This window comes from Convolutriloba macropyga, chromosome 4 (assembly GCF_964194025.1).
Source record: "Convolutriloba macropyga chromosome 4, txConMacr16.3, whole genome shotgun sequence".
Taxonomy (NCBI): domain Eukaryota; kingdom Metazoa; phylum Xenacoelomorpha; order Acoela; family Convolutidae; genus Convolutriloba; species Convolutriloba macropyga.
Genome location: NC_134471.1, coordinates 43,182,920 through 43,206,253, shown reverse-complemented (window position 1 = coordinate 43,206,253; position 23,334 = coordinate 43,182,920). Strand labels below are relative to the sequence as shown.

Genomic DNA, 23,334 nt, shown 5'->3' with positions numbered 1-23,334 from the left:
ACAATTTAAAAGGTAAGAACCAGTTATTCATTAAAGTAAGTTAAGGTAAAATTTCAGGTGCTGCCCCATAATTTGTCAGCTGTATTTTTCTAAGTTGAAATTACTTAAGGTTCGTAAAGCTTCGTAACCTGAACGTTTTAGGTAAGTTCAAGTTTTTTTCGGCTATCAAACTGAGATTTTAAGTGTGACTTCTCGCCCTCTTCCATACTACGCTGTGAAGTTCAATTGAAATGAAAAACAAAAATTTTCTTCCCCCTTGGAAAAGAGACAGACATTCGTTACCTTTTACAGCTTCTGGATGGTCTTTTCAGTACTCTTAAAACTTAAGGTGACTGAGAATAATTTTATTTTTAGTTTTAAATACTATCCACATCTGAGAACGAGCTTTTTAATTATTTGTTTTGCAGGTTTATGAGGCGTTCCAAAACATTATTATGATAACGTTTATGACTGAATTTTCTCTGCTCAGACTGTTTCCCGACCACAGACTAGACTTTTTCATGCAACCTTGGATTTTATAGTTAGGTATGTTTACCCGGACCTTAGTGCCATAGTAAATCAGTGCTGAAACATTGTACTCCAGTTGTATATCGTCGGCCCGGTACTGTATCAGTGTATCCTAAGAGTATATTGCTACCTCATTATGTGCAGTCTATTCGCATAGATACTTTTTTTCTGAAAATAGACTGAGCATTATTGGCTTTTGATTCCATGATGTTCATAGCAAAATCATGATAAATTGTGAAAATCTCCCAAAAATTTGAAATTTTGGGCGATGTACCTTTTGAGCATGATGATGACTTACAATCTTAAAACGTTGGAAGAAACGTATTAAGATTACCAAAAAACCGCCAAAACCAGTAAATACACGCTGAGTGCCTGGAACCTTACAAATTTGGACCCAAATTGCAGATTTTTTTATGGTTTTTATTTCAGATTGTAATGGAATTTTGCATGAATATCTTGGTTTTAGCTCCGAAAGTTCTGGGCCGACGATATACAAATGGAATACAATGTTTCAGGACTGATATGCTATGGGACTAAGGTCCGGGATTGTGAATTTTTTCAACTTTCGTACCAATAACTATTTTATGATTCGCTTATTTTCAAACAGAATTAAAAGTTCTGTATGAGTAAAACAGCACCATTAGTTGATTATTCTAAATCATATCCATAAAGCAATCTGTAGAGCCGCTTCAGTTCGTTTCGATTTCCTAATGACCTAATCTATTAACGGGAATGCATCATATTTGAATAGTCATCATATATGAAGCGCCTATCAAGGAGCTATCAAGGAGCTAGTTTGTGGAATAGCTTACCCGACTTCGTGACAGCATCAGAAAGCTACTTGAGTTTTCGAAAAAATTTAAAGACGTTTTTATTCTGCCAGTCGACATGATTATATTGCAGCTACCACTCTTGAGTGCAAGAAAGAGTGGCTAAACCAGCATCAATTCAATCAATATGAACAAGGAGGCTCGGCAATGTGCGTTCGCACATTAGTACGTAGTACTCGGAGTCCAAGAACCCTGATCGGAGCCTTGGACCACCCCCCCCCCCCCCCCCTCCCTTCCCCCGAGTTATATGACAGATATTTAGATGTATATTTTAATATATAATCACTCTTCCTGATTAATAACTAGAATTCATTGTACCATGTTTATAATGCGATGAAATACGTCTGAGAAGTTCCTTTATGATAATTAATACTCAGTTCATTGTTATATCATTTTTTTCAACAGAGCGCTTCTAGGCGTTTTTTCCATGAACAGTCTGTTTTTAGAATTTTTTGTTCTGAACAGCTAATTCGAAGGATTGGAAAATGTTTTGACCATGAAAACCAAAGAAGTGGTATTTACACTGTTCATAGTTTTTTCAGAAAAGGATAAATTTTAGACTGATTTTTTGTCTGAGCAGTGTAAAAAATGACATGATCATAATATGGCCATAGTAAAAAACAGTCTGGGAAATACTATGATTCAGCGCTGATTTTTAATGTTACTATGGTCCGGGCAGAAAACAGATGAAAACAGTAGTATGCTGGTCAGCATACTACTGTTTTCATCTCCTTTCTGAACATATCTTTGTGTAACTATAAATTTCACGCTTCTAAGCAGCGTGTCAGGCATTGAAAGCGGCAATCAAATGAATAAGATGGAATCGAGGTCAATCTGATTAAAGGCTATTTAGATCGGTACCGACAATACACGGATGAGCATCGCAACCCTAGTTGAGAACTCGATTTATGAAAAAATCGTGGTCGACCGATATCGAGTGTGAACAGACATCGCGTCGCACGTGTTATCGATGTGATAATTCTTAAGTACATTTTGCCGCCTAATTGTTGTAAACTTGATTTCTTCGACACGTTTGAATCATAATCATCGAAAACAAGCTAAACAAAGGTGCACGTGGCGAAACAAAAGAAATGATTGAATAAAGAAATTGAAACAAGGATCTTATTTTGAAACAACAAAACCCAAGGAATTGAAAAGGAAAGACGACATCGGCAACTCCCCCGACCGGGACTAGATGGCCATTGTCATTTGGCGCTTCTGGGTGCGCCCCTGGGAGCTTTTTAAACAACGATTAAAGACAACGCAGCTACTATTTCGAGAGATCAAAAAACAAATTTCAGATGATCTGGAGCCTGAAATAATCTTACAAACATATCAAGAGTTCAAAAAGCTGATGGAACAAGCTGAAGTACTCATTGACGTCATGACGCAATCTGAAAGCACTCAAGTGTTAGAACCTCTCGAAGAAGCGGAAGAACTCACGTCGATGAAAATTGAAATTATGCAAACCGTCAAACAGCACGAGATCACGAAGAGACAGCTTCGGTCGAGAGCAAGCAGTCGCTCATCAATACACAGCCACCTATCAACTGCTTCCAAAGCTGAAGGTAGAAAGGAGAATAGAAATAAGTATAATCAGCACAACACAAGAGCTCCGCTTGGGCACACTTTTGATGCAGCCCAGAACCAAGAAAAAATCGAAGACCAGCTAAATAACTTTGTCAACTCGACCAACAGCGTACTTTACGAGCTAAGAAATAGAAACATTCAAAGAGTTGTATCACGCAATGAGGAAAAGCAGAACAAGGATCAAAACCCAACCGAACCAGACAAAACGTCACAACTAGATCAACCCGGAGTTTCTGATGCTTTTCAGCTTCAAGGATCAGGCGATTATGATATCTCAAAAGAAAATCAAAAGTCTTTAGTCTCTAGCCACCAGATAACTACACCGACAAGCCAATATCATCCTTTCGACGCCTATAGGAAAGCTAACGAGGCCAATTTTGAGCCCTCATACTATCAGTCAATTTTCCGTGCTGATCAACAACAGAAAAATCATTCTCCATTGAGACAAGAGGACCCTAACAGACAGTTGGACAAAAATGTTGACAATAGACCAACTATGATCATATCCCTGGATCATTCACCTACAAGTAGCGCTATGCCAAAAACAACAAACGAAGCCTCAGGTCCTCTAAATAATAGCCCTAGTCTTCAACTAACAAAAAACTGCGTTCGCGATGCAAACAGCCTACTGCTGAATCAACAAAACACCATAAGGAATTCTGAGAATGAAATAGTGAACATTAACACCAACAGCCATCATGCGTTCTCAAACACCAACCCTATTAGGACAAATCAAGTCGAATCCAACAATGAAATGCCGGCCCCCCCTTTAACAACCAATCGCCCGTATTTCATTGGGAGCGAAGAAACAGGCAACATGAATCCAACAAACACTTCTCCACTAAGCAAGAACAGCTATCAGAAAAGAGATCGGACTTACATTGCGCAAGCTAACGGATCAACATCTGCCACGGAAATTTTTAGTGTGCCAGCTGAAACAAAAAAAAGCTTCGATACGAACCACATCAAATATGTTGCCCCTGGAGCCGTGGCACATCAACAAAATGTTCTCACCAATAACTTCCAAAACACAACGCTCGGTCGTGAACACTTTTATAACGAAACTGACGCAGGAAGAAATCCCGAAAACCCCGCAGAACAACAAGGTAACTACGCTACAACCCAACCAGCCCTCAATGGTTACTACGCGTATCCAGGAGAATATCAGAACTACCATAACCACAATCAACACCAGCCCTTCTTTCGAAATAACCACCGCTCGGTCAAGCTCCCAGACATTCGCGTAAATAAGTTTGACGGAGATCCTCTGAAATGGAATGAGTGGTCTAGTATGTTTTCATCAATAATCCACAATAATCGCGACATCTCGGACACTGAAAGAATGAGCTACCTGCAGTCCCTAGTCATTGGTTCAGCAAAAGAGGCCGTATCTGGATACTTGTGCAACCCAGGATTTTATCACGAAGCGTTGTCGGAACTGGAACGCCGCTTTGGAAACCCGCAGCACGTCGTATCAGCCTTAACCAAAGAACTAGAGCTATGGCAACGACCACAAGCAAGCGATCACGCGTCTTTGATCAGCTATGCGTCCTTTCTACGCAAACTGGTTCAAACATTCAACGCCCATGGATTCTATGCCGATTTGAAGTCAACATACTTAGTTCGGATAGCACGAGATAACTTACCATGGTCTTTGAAAATGAAGTGGAGCGAACACATTGTAGATATCAATAGTACCTTCCCAGGAATAGAAGACCTCTCAAATTGGATGGATAGACAAGCTAGAGCTTGTGAACAGCTACAGGAGTCCGTATCTTTCCAAAATCAACCGAATGATAACGGAAAAACAAACAAATTTTAATTGGCGAGACAAAAACAACCACCACAATGGAAATAACAACCATCAATCCAAGTTCTTTAATCAAAACATAAACGACAACAAAAGATACGGCAACAGAAACTCGAACACGAACGGTAGTTTCAGAAAAGGAAGCGAGCCAGTCAACAATTACAGTCACCATAACGTGCGACGAGACAATATTGGAGGAACATCACAGTTTATGAACAACAGCGGAAGTACTACCCCGAACAACAACAGCGGAAGTACTACCTCGAACAACAACCAAATTTCCGAAAGAAATTCTTCCAACACTCAGCAAACTAAGAGCAAGAAATGCCCAGTAGATCAAGGCGACCACTACATTGGAAAATGTTCTAAATTTTTGCAGATGTCACCATCTGAGCGAAATTCGGAAGTGAAGAAAAATCTGCTCTGCTACAACTGTCTAAGTCCCAATCACAATGCCAAAAATTGCCCATCAAAAGTATTATGTAGACACTGCTCACGCAAGCATCATTCAATGCTACACGATAAAAACTATAGCCCTAATCAGAAAACAAACATCACACAACACGAATTGCCCCTTTGTGAATCGTTCGAAGATATAAATAGCGGAACAAAACCGCCAAGTTATACACCTGTCTTCCCGAGGAGAATTCGAAATCAATTGCCAATGATACCCATCAAATTATTTGGACGCAATGAGCACTTCGAGTGCTACGCGCTATTGGACAGCTGCAGCACAATCTCTTATGCTTTCGATCCAATGGTTATCAAATTGAATGCACCACAAACAAGCTCGGAAACGACTCTGAACGTCTCAACAGCTTTTGGCGACTCTTCTATGGAAGCAAAGCTAGTACAGCTTGACATCGGGCTTTTTCGGAGCCAACAACCATTGTTCCGTCTAAACTACGTTTACTCAATTAAAAATTGGCACTTCGATGACGCGCCCGTGACACAGTTAAATGAGGTATGCAGCAAGTACCCACATTTACAACACATCAACTTCCCGCAACTGGAAAACAACAAAATCCAAGTCCTGCTTGGAATTGATGCAACACAGTACATCCTTGAGCGAGAGTTCTTGCAGGGTCCTAAAAACACTCCATTTGCCATTCGCAGTCTACTTGGGTGGACCATAACAGGCCCCATTAAACTTGACAATGACAAACCCGAAAAAACAAACTTTCTGTCAGATAGTTTTGAGGCTTTTGATAGGGAAATGACTTTTTCAACAGAAGATGATGAAGACCCTTTAGCCGAATCCGTGACCAGTTTCTGGAAAATTGACACATCTGGAACGGAAAATGAAGACGAAATTTCCCTCTCCAAGAACGACCAAAGGGCAGTAGAAATACTTAACAACACAGTAAGACATACAGGAGAAAGATATGAAATCGGTCTCCTCTGGAGAGAAAAAGTTACCCTTGAGAACAATTACCCCGTAGCAAAAGCTCAGGTCCAAAGCATTGACAAAAAACTCAAGAAAGACAAAGCCTTGAAAGATATGTATCAGAAAACACTCGACACTGACCTTGAAAAAGGATATGTCAAATCAGTGACTTTCAGTGACACTACACCCGATCGCGTCTGGTACCTACCACACCATCCTGTTACCAACCCCAATAAACCGGGAAAGGTGCGCCGTGTCTCAAACGCTGCATCAACATTCAAAGGAAATTCACTGAATAGCAATCTTCTCACAGGACCCGACCTACTAAACAATCTTGTCGGGCTCTTACTTCGATTTAGAGAAAAACCTGTTGCTATCACGGCTGATATTGAAGCCATGTTTATGCAGGTCGGCATTATAGAAACAGATCAACCCTCCATGAGATTTCTGTGGCCAACTGAGCGAAGTATAAAACAATTCCAGTACACCCGCCTAATCTTCGGCGCTCGATGCTCGCCAACAACAGCAATTTTTGTTCTTCAAAAAACTGCTAGCGATTTCTCACCAAACCAGGCCGTTAAAGATTTAGTCTACAACAGTTTTTATATGGACGATTTTGTACACTCGTTCGATACAATTCAAAACGCTAAAGATAAGACAGCTCTGCTTAAGAAAACGCTTTCGAAAGGCGGGTTCAATTTGACAAAATTTGTCTCAAACGAAAGATCCGCTATACAAGATCTTGACGACAGCAAAGAAAACGACGAAAATTGTCATCGAGTGCTTGGAGTTCACTGGAATAAGTCAGTTGACAGATTATTTCACAAAAAACCATCAAAGTTTGACAACAACGGTAACAGCTATTCAATCAGGAAACTTCTGTCGCTAATCGCCTGTCTTTTTGATCCATTAGGCATTATAGCCCCACTAGTAATTACACTAAAGATTATTCTACAGGATGTATGGAAAGAAGGACTAGCGTGGGATGAACCTTTGCCGCTCGAAAAACGGATTCTGATCCAAAAATGGATTGACAAATATCAATCTGCACCACCTATTGAACTTCCTCGCTGCATAAATCCCAAATCATCAGCAAATGAACTACATGAACTCCACATATTCAGCGACGCCTCGCAACTAGCTTATGGAGCTGTAGCTTACATCAGAACTTCTTCAGAAAATGACGTTTCATGCTCGTTTCTCAAAAGCAAAGCCAAGGTTGCTCCAATCAAGCAGCTCAGTATTCCTAAAATGGAGCTCCAGGCCGCAGTTCTTGGAACCCGCTTAGCTAGGTTCGTTAAAACGCACCAAAATATTTTGTTCAAGGAAACCGTCTTTTGGTGTGACAGCACAGCAGTCCTAGCGTGGATTAAGAGCTCGGACAAGCTTAAAGTTTATGTGTCCAACAGGGTGTGCGAAATTCAAGAAAACTCATCATCTGATAGCTGGTATCACATCAGTGGCAAGCATAACCCAGTCGATCACGTATCTCGCGGTATTGATCCAGATGAGCTGCCAAAACTTTGGCTAACTCCACCCTCGTTTTTGTTTGAACCAAAAGACAGCTGGAACAAGATACTCAGCGCGGAGAACACAAACGTAACAACAATACAACAACCAGTAAACGCAGTCATTGACATCGAGAGATTTTCGAAGTGGACCAAGCTACTCAAAGCAACCGCACAAGTCTTTCGTTTCCTGGACATAATTAAAAGCAAGCAAAAAAGAGCTCTCAACTGTACGGATATTGAGAAATCGAGAAGTCATCTGTTCAAAGCGTCACAACAAAACTCTTTCGGTACCTCAATCTGCTTGATGAAGCAGAAGAAATCTCTTCCAACGAATGACAAACTTCTACAGCTCTCCCCGTTTCTCCAAGACAACATTTTGCGTGTTGGCGGCAGAACCAAAAGGAGTACATTGTGTTACAACACGAAACACCCAATTATTCTAAACGCAAAAGAGTTCATTACTCGACTCTTTCTAATCAAATGCCACGAAATCTGTATGCATTTTGGAACTGAATATGTGAAGAACTATGTACAACAAAACTTTTACGTGTTTGGTCTTCGAGACGCCCTTCGCAGTATCACCTACAGGTGCTTTGATTGCAGACGATTCAAAGGCCAAGGACTTCAACCACCCATGGCGGATCTACCCGACATCAGATTTCCACAAGACCAGTCTCCTGTAGTTTTTACAAACGTTGGAATCGACTATATTGGCCCCTTTACTGTTATTCAGCGGGACAAAGAAGAAAAAGCCTATATCTGCCTCTTCAATTGTCTAGTCACACGAGCTGTGCACTTGGAAGTGACAGAAGACTTAACGACAACCATTTGCATGACGGCCATCCGAAGATTTATCGCCAGACGCGGACAACCTCGACTCTTTCTCAGTGACAATGGTAGCAACTTTCTTGGAGCCAGAAAACAGATACGAAGACAACCCCTCAAACTTGACCATGAGTTCATTAGACAGAAACTAATGAACGATTCCGTCGAATGGCGTCTAAACCCTCCTTCTGCTCCCCATTTCGGCGGGGTGTGGGAAAGGCTCGTTCAAATTGTAAAACGAGCTCTTCTCTTGAATCTGGGATCTGCGAAGTTGACATGGGACGTCTTCTCCACCATTGTTATCGAAACAGAGAGTCTTGTCAATGCGAGACCTTTAACACACGTTAGAAGTGACATCGAGGACGAGGACCCGTTGACACCCAACCACTTTCTGATTGGTAGAGCGTTTCCCAATGTCCCAGCGTGTGTCTTCAAAGAGACTCCCACAATCCAGACGAAGACGTGGACCCAAGTGCGACAACGACTCGAAGCAATCTGGAAAAGACTTCTAAAAGAGTACATTCCAACCCTGAACACAAGGAAGAAGTGGTTAAAGCCTGATGCCAAGTTGGAAGTGAATGACGTCGTTTGGGTTTTGGAAGAATGGACCCCAAGAGGAATTTGGCCCCTGGGACGCGTGACAAGGACATTCACCGGCCCCGACAAAACAGCTAGGTCATGTGAAGTAAAAACTGCTTTAGGCTTCTTAACCCGACCAGCTGTTAAACTTGCACATGTTTTCCCAAAAACACCCCCGGCAGGTTAGGTAGGCCCCGAGTATGTTATCGATGTGATAATTCTTAAGTACATTTTGCCGCCTAATTGTTGTAAACTTGATTTCTTCGACACGTTTGAATCATAATCATCGAAAACAAGCTAAACAAAGGTGCACGTGGCGAAACAAAAGAAATGATTGAATAAAGAAATTGAAACAAGGATCTTATTTTGAAACAACAAAACCCAAGGAATTGAAAAGGAAAGACGACATCGGCAACTCCCCCGACCGGGACTAGATGGCCATTGTCAGCACGTTATGGTCGGGGCCTGAGTTGACCAATATTGCCCAGGGTCAACCGATGTGTGTCAGGGTTGACAACGCTTCTATCCAGTTTTAGGAAAAATATGTTTCAGTTGCATAAAAGCAAATATAATTTTACGAAAACTGTGAAACATTATCGGACGAATTTTCGATCCAAAACACCCTCTCTATGTGTAGTTTCATGTATTTTCAATCGCATATAAGCGATAATTTTGAAGTAGCTTTTTAAAGTAGTGGGGGCAGTTACCTCGCAATACAGAACCCCGATTATACAGTTAGCACGAACAACATAATCGCGCTTTTGATCATAAAAATTAACCTACGTTGATCACGAATTTAACCTAACAAATTAATTTTAATGGATTCTGAAAATAATTTGCGGTTGTTAAGAATTTTCCTTCATATTAAAAAACATACCCGGCAGATTGCCGGAAAATAGCCGCCGTTGATTCCAATAAGCATGATTGGGATTGAAATAACAGAAGATATTGAAAAAAAAAGATTTTTGTACAAAAACATTTTTTTAAGTCCGATTTATTTTGATGGCATTTCGTAGTTGAACATAGTTCTGTTTCTTAGGGAGAGGCTACAGGGGCTACTATCAATAACAATAAGCATTAGAGAGAGGTAACTAATACTTATAGGAACGACGTTCAAATAGCGGGCACCTAAAATTGGGCTTTATGGGTTTATCCCGTTTCTATTTCTGACTTCAATTTTTTATACTGACTCTGTTCATTTTGAATTGCTTTGCTGAGCAACTGATGTTCAAAAAATCACTTTTAGCAGAATGAGAGAAGAGAGAAGCTAGCCAAGAGAAGTCAAAAAGATTTCACGCAAAATGTTGAAAAGGCGGCAAAATGAGGTAAAGCGAAACATTTTTTTATTCGACGTACTAAAAAAACATAGCCGGAAAAATTCCGGAAACGACTCGAAAGGAAAATCTATTTAACCGCCATCCAACCACTCATCAGAAAAAACTTGCCTCCACTAATTTATGATTTTCTCAAAACCAAACCATAAAACAAAAGTAAAAACAAAAAATCTCATCAAATTTTGTCATACCTTGAGATCCCGAAATAACTATCTCTGCCAAAACTACTTCATCAAAACAACTATTACTTACTAAAACCACTTAAGTGAATGTTTTAAAAATACTTGAGGCCAAATTATGAATAAAATCTCTTAAAAACAACTTGCACTAAAAAACTGAAAAAAGTTAGTAAATTTCTTAATTTTACAAAAGCATACAAATCCTAAGAAAAAATCTTTTCAGCCAATAGGGCATCCAGATGCTCGCAAAACAATAGACAAGTCATAATAGTCTAAGAAACTTGTCTCAAAAAACAGAAAAAAACCGAAAAACTGCAAAGAAAAAAATTAAAATAGTTCCATATTTCGCCATTTTTTGTCATATTTCTCAAAAAAAAATGATTCATATCCAAAATTGCCATAATTATTACTAAACAACTAAAACAACTATTATGAACCCAAAACCTCCACAAATGCTATAAAAAATTAAGGAATAGAAACGGCATTCAAAAACATTCAACAAAAAAACTATAAAAACTAAATTAGTTTTTTTCAATAGTACAAGGAAACATAACGCCGAATAAGGTTCCTTTGCAATTAGAGCAATAAAAACTCGCAAAACAATGGGCAAGTTTTAAAAGGGTGGGTAAGACACTTGTGTAAGATTTAAAAAAAGAAAAACTGCAAAAAATGAGAAAAATGGTTTAAAATTTCTCAATTTTTCGGTCATTTTTCTTTGAAAAAAATGATTTAAACAAACAAAATTTTAATCAATTGTTATCTAATAATTCCTTAAGTAACAAGCTTCTATTCAAATCCCACTTAAAGCAGTAAAACAAAAAAAAACAGGTAAAAAATCATTAAATTTCGTCTAAAAATCAGCAAAACTGATCAAAAACCTCCAAATTAGCATTAAAAATTAAAATAACTATTTGAAACCTTTAATTCCTATCAAAACAAACCTAAAACTAATACAATATCATAATCAAACCTCATAACCATCAAAAACTGCAAAAACTGCTTTTAAAAGCCGCACGTGAACAGAAAAATTTCGCTCGCTTAGAAAAAATTTTTTCACACATCAATTTCTCGCTCTCTCAAAAACAGCGTTGTGAACAAAAACCACTCTCTTTTCGCTCCAATCTTCACTTTTGTTCAGCACCAAAATCACTCCAAATTTTTTCACGCGTTTCATTTCCCGCTTCAAAATTCACTCCAAAAATTGATTAAAAAAAGAGGACTTCTCCAATACTCCTCTTCGAGTCGTAAAAAAAAAATAGGAGCGCTATAATAGCCGGCTGAGAAGGTGAGGGCGGCTATTAATAAACATAACCAGAATATCGGACGTTGATAAAGATGAATGCGATCAGAAAACCACCAGAAAACAGAAAGTCATTAGCAATGCCTTCAATTAAAAATTCTGCTGAAACGGGCACTTTCAAAAAAAATGAGTCTCTTTGATTTCAAAATTCAGCGCAATTTTGCAAGATCTAATTTTAGTTTTGTCATATTTAGTCTTCGTTTTGTCGTAAAAACGATTAATAGATTAGATAGTAGCAATTCTCTATGACAATGGTATGATAATGACTGGGATCTTAATGCAGTAAAATATCACTACAATTTGTTTTAAACAAATGTGTCCCAAATATTTTCCTTACTGCTCGCAAGTATGTACATGTATTTCTCGTTCACAAAAAAGGACCCAAAACTTTTAAAACAAATTTCTGACCAATATCTGTGATGCCCTCATGTATATGAAAACCTCCTTCTGCGGAAAATACTTGCTTATCTGATCCAAAACGAACTTCAGAAAAAAACCGCTTGGTTTTCACAGATGCTGACCTCTACTTAGCAGAAAAAAAGAAACACAAAACAATTTATTAGCAAAGCAGCTATTTTGCTGAATCTGTCTCAATTTTTTAACTCTATGTCACCAGAACTTTGCTCAAAAAGCAGCAACTTCTAGTTTTTCAGAATCAATTGTTGCTCCTATAGAGTCTTTTCTAAAAAAGAACACAATCCGTAAAAGTCAGTTCGGAAGTTTAGAAAAATTCAAATAACCAAAGTGATCCCAGCGCAAAATTCTGGGAAGACTGATTTGCTTAAAGGTTTGCAACTTTTCAAAATTAGATGGTAACTTCGATATGGCTGAAATTGCTGACGATAGTAGTTTTCTATGAAAACCTGACCCTAGAGACAGCATTTCTAAATAATCAAGAAACTTTTGAAAGAAAACAGCTGCCTACTTGAAAGAAAAACAACACTCATTGAATGGGGAGACAACAGAGCTGAAAAAATTCCTAATGAAGAGCAAATGAACTTTTGGGAAACTTCAGAAAGCTGCCGATATATTGAAAATCGAAAGATTCAAGCATGACATTCAAAAATCAATTTAGCATTGTTTCAGGAAAAAGACAACCACTACTAGCGCTATCTTGTTGAGGATCAAACGCGTTTCCGTGGAGTTATTTCAAAAAAATCATCCACTTAACAATTACAGCGCCTAAATCGCCGGAATAGCTGGTTCAACAAAGTCTGCTATATCAGACAAAAGTTAGACAAAAGTACGACCACTGTCAAGATATACTTTTACAAAACTTTGCTGGTGACTCTCACCTTTCACAGTTTTCATTACAATTCAAGGAATCTGGATTGTATTAGTGCGCTTATTTTTGTAAGGTGTGTTGATGCGCTTTTTTTAAAAAGAGATATTAAAACCTTGGCTGGGCATTAAATTAAACTAAATTCCTCAGCCCAACTTGTAGTCTTGAAAGTGCCAAACATGTTGAAGATGTCAGGGAGTTGAGAGGTTTTTCAGCCAAAAACATATCATTTAATTTTTGTTTCTGTTCAATTTCCGGAAATTTTTTCTCAAAACAGTTTTTTGCGAAGTCATTAATAAATAATGTAGCTCTTATAGAGAAATAAATTTCGTAAAATCTAAATGCAATTTTAATACCTACTTTTAAAAAATTAAATGGATGCAGCAAAATTTTTACAAATTTTCTTTAAAAAATGTTTTGTTTTCTGATTTTGAGGGAAACAACGTATTTTCTACAAAGCTTGCATATGGGTTAATGGTAGATTTTAGAATGCCAATACAATGCCTCTGAAGACAATAAATTCCAGAATTGAGCGATATCTAGAAAGTTGAGCTAATTTTACAGTATTTTGTCTGCTTTACCTCTGTTTATCTCTTTATCTCTTCAATGTCAATAACCATGCCTGTTAGCTGCCAAATTTTATTCTCGGGTTCTTAAAAGAAACTATTTATTTTAAGGCTTTAATCAATTTACCTACATTTTAATTGAAACTTTTTAAGTTCTCTAAATTTCTGAAATTTTTTGCCGTGTTTAATGGTCAAGTAGTCTGCTGGCCACGTCGGGGATTTTAGAATTTTTTTCAATTTTGAGTTGTTATCAGGACTTGTAAAACAATGTTTTTCGAGCATGCAAAAGAAGCGGTGCAAAAACAGAAAAAAATTAGAACCATATATTGTAAATATAGTTTGTCCTATCATACATTATTTATAATAATTACGCGCGAAAGAAACTAATCTGCGGTAGAAAGCAGTTCATGTTGCTCCTGTATAACATTATGTTTCGAAAGGAACAGGTTTTCGCAACTGATAAGGTGATTTCTGGCTTATTGTTAAATTATAACTTCCATATAGTCTAGTTAAAGAAATTTTAGACTTCAAACTACAACCCGAGTTCTTCATCAGAGACATTTATTGGAAAGCAAACGCGACGAGCTATTCTAAAATAAACAATTTTTAGTTTTTAGCAAGAGATTCAAATTGTTTACTGCACATTCACAAAGTAAATAAATCTATGTGGATCAATCTTTTGAACAAAAATTAAGAAAAATTTAAACAAAAAATGTCGAAAACAATGTTATTTTTTATCGACTGCGGATTAAATAATTGAACAACATGGCTGGTAGAACATTCTTGAAAATAACCACAATAGCTCCGTAGATCTGCGGTCTCAAAAAGATAGCAAGAAACAGTCCCAAGAAAGAAAATTGTTTTTATTAAGTGCTAAGATGTTATATTTTGACTAAGAGGCTGATTAACTTATTTCTGCTTCTATTAGTTACTCTCAAATAACCTTCAATTAGAGTAGCACACACACTCACTTGACTTTATCTCTTTGAATTAAAGTTAAAAGAATTCAATTCCAGAGTGAGGAAGTCATTTTTCAAAGTGAAAGTCATGTGCCACCAAAAACTTAATCACACAATTGAACACAAACCCTCCACTTACAGTGAAAATGGACATCACACACGCAGTTCAGTTGAGATTGCACAAAGTGCAAAATTTTTAATTGTTATTTAAGTGCAATGAACGAATGCACAAAATGTAGATTTGAAGTGATTGTGACGTCACATGGTCGTAACACAAATTTTAACGACAAAAAAACATAACAGGACAATTCCTGGCGCAATTGAAAGAGTTTTCGTTGAATAATTAAAAAAGCCTAGAAATAAAATCGATTTTGAATTCTTCAAAAATCATCAAATGTGTGAACAAAAATCCGGAACCGACTAGAAGAAAAATTACCACACTATATAACAAATTGAACTTTCTATTTAACTATACTAATCACTTTGAAACAATAACATGAAAAAAAACAATGGAAAAGTATCTGACAAAAAATTATAAAGTATCTGATAAAACTTTGTTCACAAGTTGCGACACCAAACAATAATTCGCAAAAAAACTTGGCACGGCTAGTCTTCATTCATCAAACGACAGCCATTTGAAGGTGAAAAAACAAAAATAGTTTTCAGAGAAAATTGAGAAAAGGAAAAACGAATGAAGGACAAATTGATAAGATGCTACTTCCCAGCCATCCTTTGAGAAAAAAACACCTATTATTTCTTCTACTCGAGCATTCACCCACCCAACAGAAACATAAAAAACAACAAAAAAAATGCAAACAGAAAAAAAAACATAAAAAATAGAACAACTGTTATTTATTTCTTACAATAGAGTTTTTGCTAGACTTCAGTCGCAAATTTTGGTAAAACGCCTATAAGTGTATTATTTGCTTCAGAAAAACTACTTCACCTGAAAAATTGGATTCAAAACAAAAATTGCGTTGAAAATGCAACACGTGATCAACGATATTTCACTCGCTTAGCGAAAATACGCATACTTTTCTCACTCTCTCTCAAAAAAAGCAACATGAACAGAAAACCACATCAATTTGACCTAAACACTGTCTTAACACATTCCATTTTCTGTTTCAAATACACTCCCAACAAACTTACCGATCAAAAAAGACGCTCCACCAATACTCCTCTTCGAGTCGTAAAAAGACAGCGCCCATTCTTTGAATTGTAAAAACTAAGAGAAGGCCAAAAATAGTCCAAGCTAACGCTTTGCGGCTATAAAAAATCAAATCTCTCAAGCCAAATGAAAAAAGGTATGAAAAGTTATATTCGAAACTAAGTAAAAAATTTAGATTTTTGAGAGTTGTTCAGTTTTATTTTTGCAATATTGCGCTAAGTTAAAACCACAGGAATCAAAAGAGGCACCTTATTTCAGAGAAATATGTGATTTCTTAGTGCTTTTCAGTGTGCATGTCAAACAGAACATTCAACTCAAAAAAACATACAGACGGAAAGACCCCTCAAATTTATGCTCAGTAGAGTAATATATTTTCTTTCAAAGTTAATTAGACCTACAAAGTAGAACTTCCATCGGAATTATACTTTAAATGCTTGTACAAAAAAGCTTGTACAACAAAGTTTTTTTGAAACGAGTTTTTGGTTAGCAAAACAACCTGATAAAAGATTGTACATGCGCTTGTTTGTTGAATCTTGTGTACCAACTTTACACAAAAAGTTAAATTTGTTAGATCCTGAAAATTCTCTTGTCGGACTATGAAGGTGTTTACATAAATGTTCACGCCCTATGCACGCAATGAATACAATGCTAAAAATCTGATGAACAGATGAACTTTTTATGGAGCTTAAAAACTTGGAAAGCAAATAAGCTGCTGTGCACAACCTGTTCTGGTTCAACGTCAAAAATGGTTGTGTTAACTAATGATGACTCGAAAGTTTAATTCATTTAAGTTTAAAAGATTCCTACTTTTGGGACGCTGCTTAGGAAGCGCCATTCGCAAAGTTGTTTCCTCGGGGCTAGGAGGTAGAACTACGATTTGTGTCTTCCAGACAAGACAAAATTGGTATCTCTCCAATTCAGACTATGTCTTAAGTCTGATTAACCAAGGTCTTTTGCCCATTGGGTACAAGCTGGTCGTCACAGATCTCCTTCTTTTGAATAAAATACTTGTCAGACAGACAATTCTGAATCCACTTGATTTTTGGGAGATAAAATCACACGACTTCAATACAAGGTCCAAGTCTTGATTTATGCTACAGAGCTAAGACAGAAGCGGTGCGAAGAAATTTTTTGTTCGTGTAGCTAAATATAACAATGCGCTTTCATTCACCTACAATGTTTCATGGTATACGCCTCCGATGAATCCCAAAACATTCCAAAGAGAAATGACAAAGTTCTTTGAGGCGGAAGCAATATCTAAATTCAGATACTACTGCTATCCTTCTGGATGGGCTCCGTTAGAAAACTTTAATCAAAATTGAACCTCCCCTAAGTGGGGCAAAACCAAGATGGTGGAAACCATGTTTGGTTTGAATTTATTATCATTATTATTATAAAGCGCTTTCTTATTTCGATTGTGTGGATGTATGCGTACTTTTCCAGTTATGACTCAAAAATTGTGCACATTCAATGTGGGTGAAATGTGAGGCAAATACTCAGATCATGAAATGACGATCAATACGAGACCCCACAAACCTCAAAAAAGGACATATGCTATATACAGATATTTGTTGAATCCTAACATCAATATCCCAACTTCTGCTCAAATGAACGCTTAGCCAGAAAGTGATATAATGTCAATTGGACCCCCTTCCCATCCGAGACCCATATGGGTCTGCTATGCACTATTCGTTCACGTACCTAAACTTTGAGCTCAGAATTATAGTTAAAAGAAGTCTAACCTTATTAGCCCAGTGAATGCCACGCTATAGGCTGTCGCATTTAGCAGAAAGCTGAACCAGCAACTAGCGGGTGGAAATGTTCCAGTGTCACTGATGAAGGGCAAAGGAGTCGACACCAGGTCACGTGACTCAGAAATGGAATAGGAGACAATAAGAGTGCAAGCTAACAAGACGAAGTTAGCAAAGGGCAACCAACCCACGCCTTTGGTAATACGAGTAGGCATTTCTCTAGTGCTGTTCTCTTCACAAATAAAGATTTCCTATTCAATATTTTAACTATTACTACAACCAAAGACACAACTTAGCTACAATTTGGTCAAATTCGAAGGTCCAAGATTTTGTAAGAGATACAATGCAATTCAATCGATTTTTTTAACAAAAATTTTAAACTGTTCAAGCCAAAGTGAATATAATCTTGTTCATTTCAAAATGTTAGATTAATAATAATGTAATAATAATAATAATGATAGCTTGAGCAAGGTTTCGCGGCTTTTTACAATTGTAACCTTGTAGAAAGCTAGTTACTTGTTTGATCGTATGAAAACCGTTGCGCAAATGCTAATAAGTCAAGAATCCTTCACAACACAAACTTATATTAAGGTAAACGTTGTTGACTCAATTTTATATAATAGTGACATCTATCAATATCAACTATGAGAGAAAATACAGCAAATGTCAAATGGTCAACTTCGGAGATGCATTAGTTCAAACAAATGACCACAAAAATGATCACATCCGAATTGGGTGTAAAGAAATTCATACATATCTTGAAACATTATATCTATCTAATGTATCTCAGAAACACTGGCTCTGATTGGCGGCAGTTAAAATCTTTTGGACCAAATTGCTGAATAAATAGCACCGTTTTAATGCAGGCGTATTTCTCAATTTGAACAACATTAGGCAAAATTATCGCTCAACCGGGTCATTAGCTTCCCATAGAGATAGTTTACAGACACCATTAGATTTAATCCATTGCTAATTTAAGCAAAAACGACCCCGTCTGGACGTAATGTGGCAAAGTTTGATCAAATTGGTTAAAGTTTACTTAGCAAAACTTGACATTACCGCTATTTAAAAAGTTGAAAACAAAACTTACAAATGATATCATGACTTGCGTTGAGCCAAACCATATAGTACTACATGAGCAATCCGCAAAATGTCATTGCCTTCCAAAAATAGATGAAAAGTTTGAGGCAACTAAGTAAAGTTTGAGGCAATAACTAAAGTTCCACGTCTGAGGCAATTAGTTTGAGGCAATTAGTTTGAGGCAATTAAGTTAAGTTCCACGTGTACCTACAATATGGCCTTCAACGGGAAAAACTACAACTGGCCTTGGGAAAAAATCCTCCGTGAAAATATGAAACATTCAAAGATGCTTTTGAAGCAATTGTTCTTGGTGCTTCATGTTTCAGGTGAAATATGTCACAGCTGGAAAGAAAGGCGGTTTTTGGAATTCAAAGCAACTTTAAAACCATTGGCTGTCATGGCCGACTAACATTAGAGTCGTCAGATTTTTTTTAAAAAATAACTCGGAAACATGTTATTGTTTCTGCAATGATCCAATTGCTGGTTCGGCTGGATTATTCCCAAAGCAGCTATTCTTATTCTCGCTTCTTGCCGTTTTCCCTGATTTTCGGAAGACGCGTTCTTAACCAAAATATAATAAATTGTGGCGCGAAAATGTTCCTTAACTCAAAACTAACCCTAAAATGGCTTTGAACATGGAGAAACAGTTAGAAATGAAAGATAACACTAGAAAAAACATTAAAAACAGGTCAAATCGTCATACCTGATCAAAAACTATTTCTATTAGGAAGAGAAGAGGAATATATGTACAAACACCATTTTCTCACTACTTCAAAAATAGAGTGAAAAATTTGCACGCAAAACCACTCGCTTATTTGCTACACCTGTTTCGGCATGACAAAAACTTCACTTCAAAAATTATCTGTAATAAAGAAAGCACCCGGATGCAATTCATAAAAAACAACCGGTCAAGCCCTCACACCAAATTCACAGAATAGAATGAAAAACTCAATAACCCTATAACTGGCCAGCAGATCGATCAAAAATCACGGCCCAATAGACCAATAGTTCCGAAAATTAGATTAAACCCAAGAAGCATATAAGCTATAGAAATTTTGGTGATAAGCTAATGAAAAAAATCGTTTCCTTTCAAAAAAGCAAGAGAATGGGAAAGTATGAGAGGGGAGAAAAACAAAACAGTAAAAAATTTAAAAACAGAAAATACAAGAGGTTTGTCAAAATTGATTGGTAAGACGATCATTAGAAAAAAAAACATTTTAATGCTAAAACCCATTCAATAAATCAACCGCGAGCTCAAAAGTAGTTTTATTCACCACCTACACTCACTGAATATGAAAAAATTGAAAGCACTAAAAATGTATTTAACTTTTTTGACACTTGTTTTCCAAACCACCTTCCTCCAGAAAACAGCTTCCAAAAACAAAAAAAAAATAAACTACATATTAGAGGTATCTTGACAGACTGCACATAAAAGAGAAAAACTGTTGCAAAAAACCACAAAAACTTACATTAAAAATCAGCTAAACGAACAAAAAGAAGTGCTGAATTTTCGACAATGGAGAACTCAAAATAAATTTTGTGCTAAAGTCGCCGCTTTGATCATAAACCAACGCTCAAGCTGATAAACGTATTAAGCTGCCCTATACTATTAGAAAAATTCGAAGCACAAAATTTAAAAAAACTTCAATATAAACAATATAAACGAACAGGACCTCTACCAGCTCTGATCAATGTCAATTGAAGACTTTTTTTTATATAACTTGAATCTCGCAAAACATCTTTAGAAACTGCACCATTTTGTGCTCGAAAAATTTAAAAAGTGACTAGTAAACCTTGAACTGAGTCCACACATCGTACAAAAACCTTAAAAGGACAGTTATTAAAGACAATCCATATAATTGAATGAAAAATTTGAAAATCCTTCACATGGCCAGCGGACCAGTTCAAAATTATGCACCAAGACATTAAAAGAAATCTGAGAAACTGAATATAGATACAAAAATAACAATGCCATGGATAGTTGTGATGTTGGCAGCATTTGATAGAAAAATAAAACTTAACTATTGAAGTGCTCAATGCTCTCCTTTTCGTGCCTCTATACTGATTTCAACAATGCGGCTACTTGGACTACAAATTCACACTACGAATTTCTATCTTCTCGTGAATTTTTTGAGTTACCATTGCTTTGTGAATCTTTCTGAACAAGTTAAAAAAACTAAACGTAATCTTTTCTGAAGAATCTTTATAAACAAAACAGTTAAATTTTGAACTAACGAAGGTCTTTTTGTATACTGCAAAGATAGAATGATTTTTGTGAATGTGGTAATTTCTTTTTCAAAAATGCCGAGAAATCTTTTGACCTTGATATAAAGCTGATTTGACATCATCAGTTTCAATTTTCACTGACAATATAGCCAAATTCTGGTCATATTCTAGCAATTATTGAGGAAAAGAATCTTCAAATACTGAGAAAACTATTTTTTTATCTCATGTCAATTAAACATTTTAGGTGAAAATACAAATGATTCTAGCACAAAGAAACATTAACCGGGGTTCAAACCAGTGACCTCCCGATCAATAACCAGATGCACTGCCCACTCGGCTATCAGGCCCTAGTTTTTGTTATGCTGCAACCGATTCTATATTAGCAAAACGCTTTACTTCGGAGTGAGAGCAAGACAGTTCACTCAAAAATGAAGAACGAAAGCGTGAAAAAGTCACTTGAAAAGTCAAAGAATGTTCTAGAACAAAAGCGCAAAATAGTCAAGCGAAAAATTTGCATAAAAAAGACCAACACGTGTACAATAATTGCTATGAACTTCGTTCAAGAGCAATTAATAATCAGTTGACAGCTTGACTTTTCAAATAAACACCTAAAAAGGTAAGGTTTACGTTTAAGAGTGAATTCACAACTATCAATTTTTCTATATTTATATTTTCCGAAAATCCACTGTTATTAAGTTAGTAGTATGATCTAAGAAAGAAAGGAAGAAAGAAAAAATCTGAATTAACAGTCATGCACATGTACTGATAGCCTGATTGCACAGCTCAACTTTGGTCAAATTCTCTATGAATATTAAGTCCATTGCTGACATGGTTCTAAATTAAATTAACGGTGCACTAACTGAGTTTACCGTCCCCCTCCTGTTCGTTAATTTCATCAATTGCTTTCTTTTTTCGTCAACTCAAGCTATTTTTTCAACTACCCTCTCATTGGGCGAGTCGAGACAAATCAATTAATGTATAAATTCCCCTCTCATTGGGTGATATAACAGTTCAGCTTCAAAATTGAAGCAAAAATTCTGCGAGATTATCCATATTTATTCGGCTTCTATATATCTGCCTACTTTTTGGGCGAGCTGTTATGAATGTTGGGCCCTAGTCCCCCTATCGTGGGGCGGTACAAGGTAGCTTTTGTTGAAATTAGTAGTCATTCTTCAAGAATGCGCAATTTTTCAACTGGAATGATCGCCTTTGGCATCGCGTACCTCTGATACAAAGGTTTGATGCTCGCCATCTCTTACAAATACACTATGGTACCAAAAAGCTACGTACACCTAACTAATTTTTAAAAAGCGCCATAGACATCAAATAAGACAAGATTTTGTGTTCAAATCACGTCTCTAGTAACAAGTCCATCCGTTTTTTAGCTTTTTAAACATCAATTAGGCGGTTTGTATAGTTTTTTCAAAAAAAAAATTACATCTGAGACAATTGTCCGACATTTTTTCTCCCAATTCTTCCCAAAGAACTGTCAATTCAAAAAAGCGCCTTAATTTTCACTTAGTTTCAGATCGTGAGTATTTGCTGAACATCACTGTATCTCCTGCTCTTTTTCGTTGAAGAAATTGCTGACAATCTTCGATTTCTTCACAGCATTATATTGATAAAAAAAATGAATAAAAACTGCAATTTTTCTTTAGAAGTTTTCAAAATTTCCTAGTAAACTAAAGCCATTAGCTTGTTTGAATATCTCACAAACGGTTTCCCTCCTTCTGATTATTTGCTACCCCACAACATAGGCGAATGCAGCACTCGACTTTGTTCTGTTTTTGTCAATAAAATCTTGTTCCATTTCTTCAATGAACTCGCACTATTCCTTCGCTGGAAACGCCTTGAGCCTGTTACTGTTTTGTTATTGTTTGTATGCATGTTGTTTACTAGATCTTGATTTAAAGCTGAGTTGCTTTTGTTTTATGTACGTAAAAATAGGACATTTTGAATCGCAACAGCGTGGAAAAAAATAAAAGAACAAAGCAGCTTGACCATCTTTTCTGTGTAAATGGAGAGCATGAAAATGAAATATCCTTTAAAACGTCAACGCATTTCACGCATTTGTTAACCCCTTAGCGCAAATCAGATGTTAAAATGCAAAACTAATGTTTAAAGAGCACAAATTTTGCTGTACGTAGCTTTTTGGTAGCATAGTGTATTTGATCATAATGGTTTGTGATATTCTAAATGGTGACGATCAGCACATAAATGCAGTTTAGTTAATTTTCAGTCGTATATGCAACCTTCGCAATTATACCGTCATCTTTAGTATCTTCATTATCACTACAAAATTTAATTGGAGCTTGTAAAGATCACTCGGCTGTATATTTCTAAGATGCATTAATCAGGATACAGATCTTCCTAACACCTATTTCAATCTGACACGTTCTCGATCTCAATAACCTCGACGTTTCCTCACTATAGCTCTCTGGTATCAGAAA

General features: G+C 36.7%; 1 protein-coding gene across 2 annotated transcripts in view; it reads right to left on the bottom strand.

The window, feature by feature from the left end:
* LOC142338443 (DNA damage-regulated autophagy modulator protein 2-like) overlaps positions 1–18,036 on the bottom strand; it is a 44,900-nt gene extending 26,864 nt beyond the window's left edge. For both annotated transcript variants that reach the window (XM_075388207.1, XM_075388208.1), the window contains exon 1: positions 17,570–18,036. In XM_075388207.1, coding sequence (XP_075244322.1) covers positions 17,570–17,793 — 224 coding nt within the window. In that variant the 5' untranslated portion in view covers positions 17,794–18,036. The remainder of the gene's footprint in view (positions 1–17,569) is intronic.
* Positions 18,037–23,334: the final 5,298 nt, after the last annotated feature.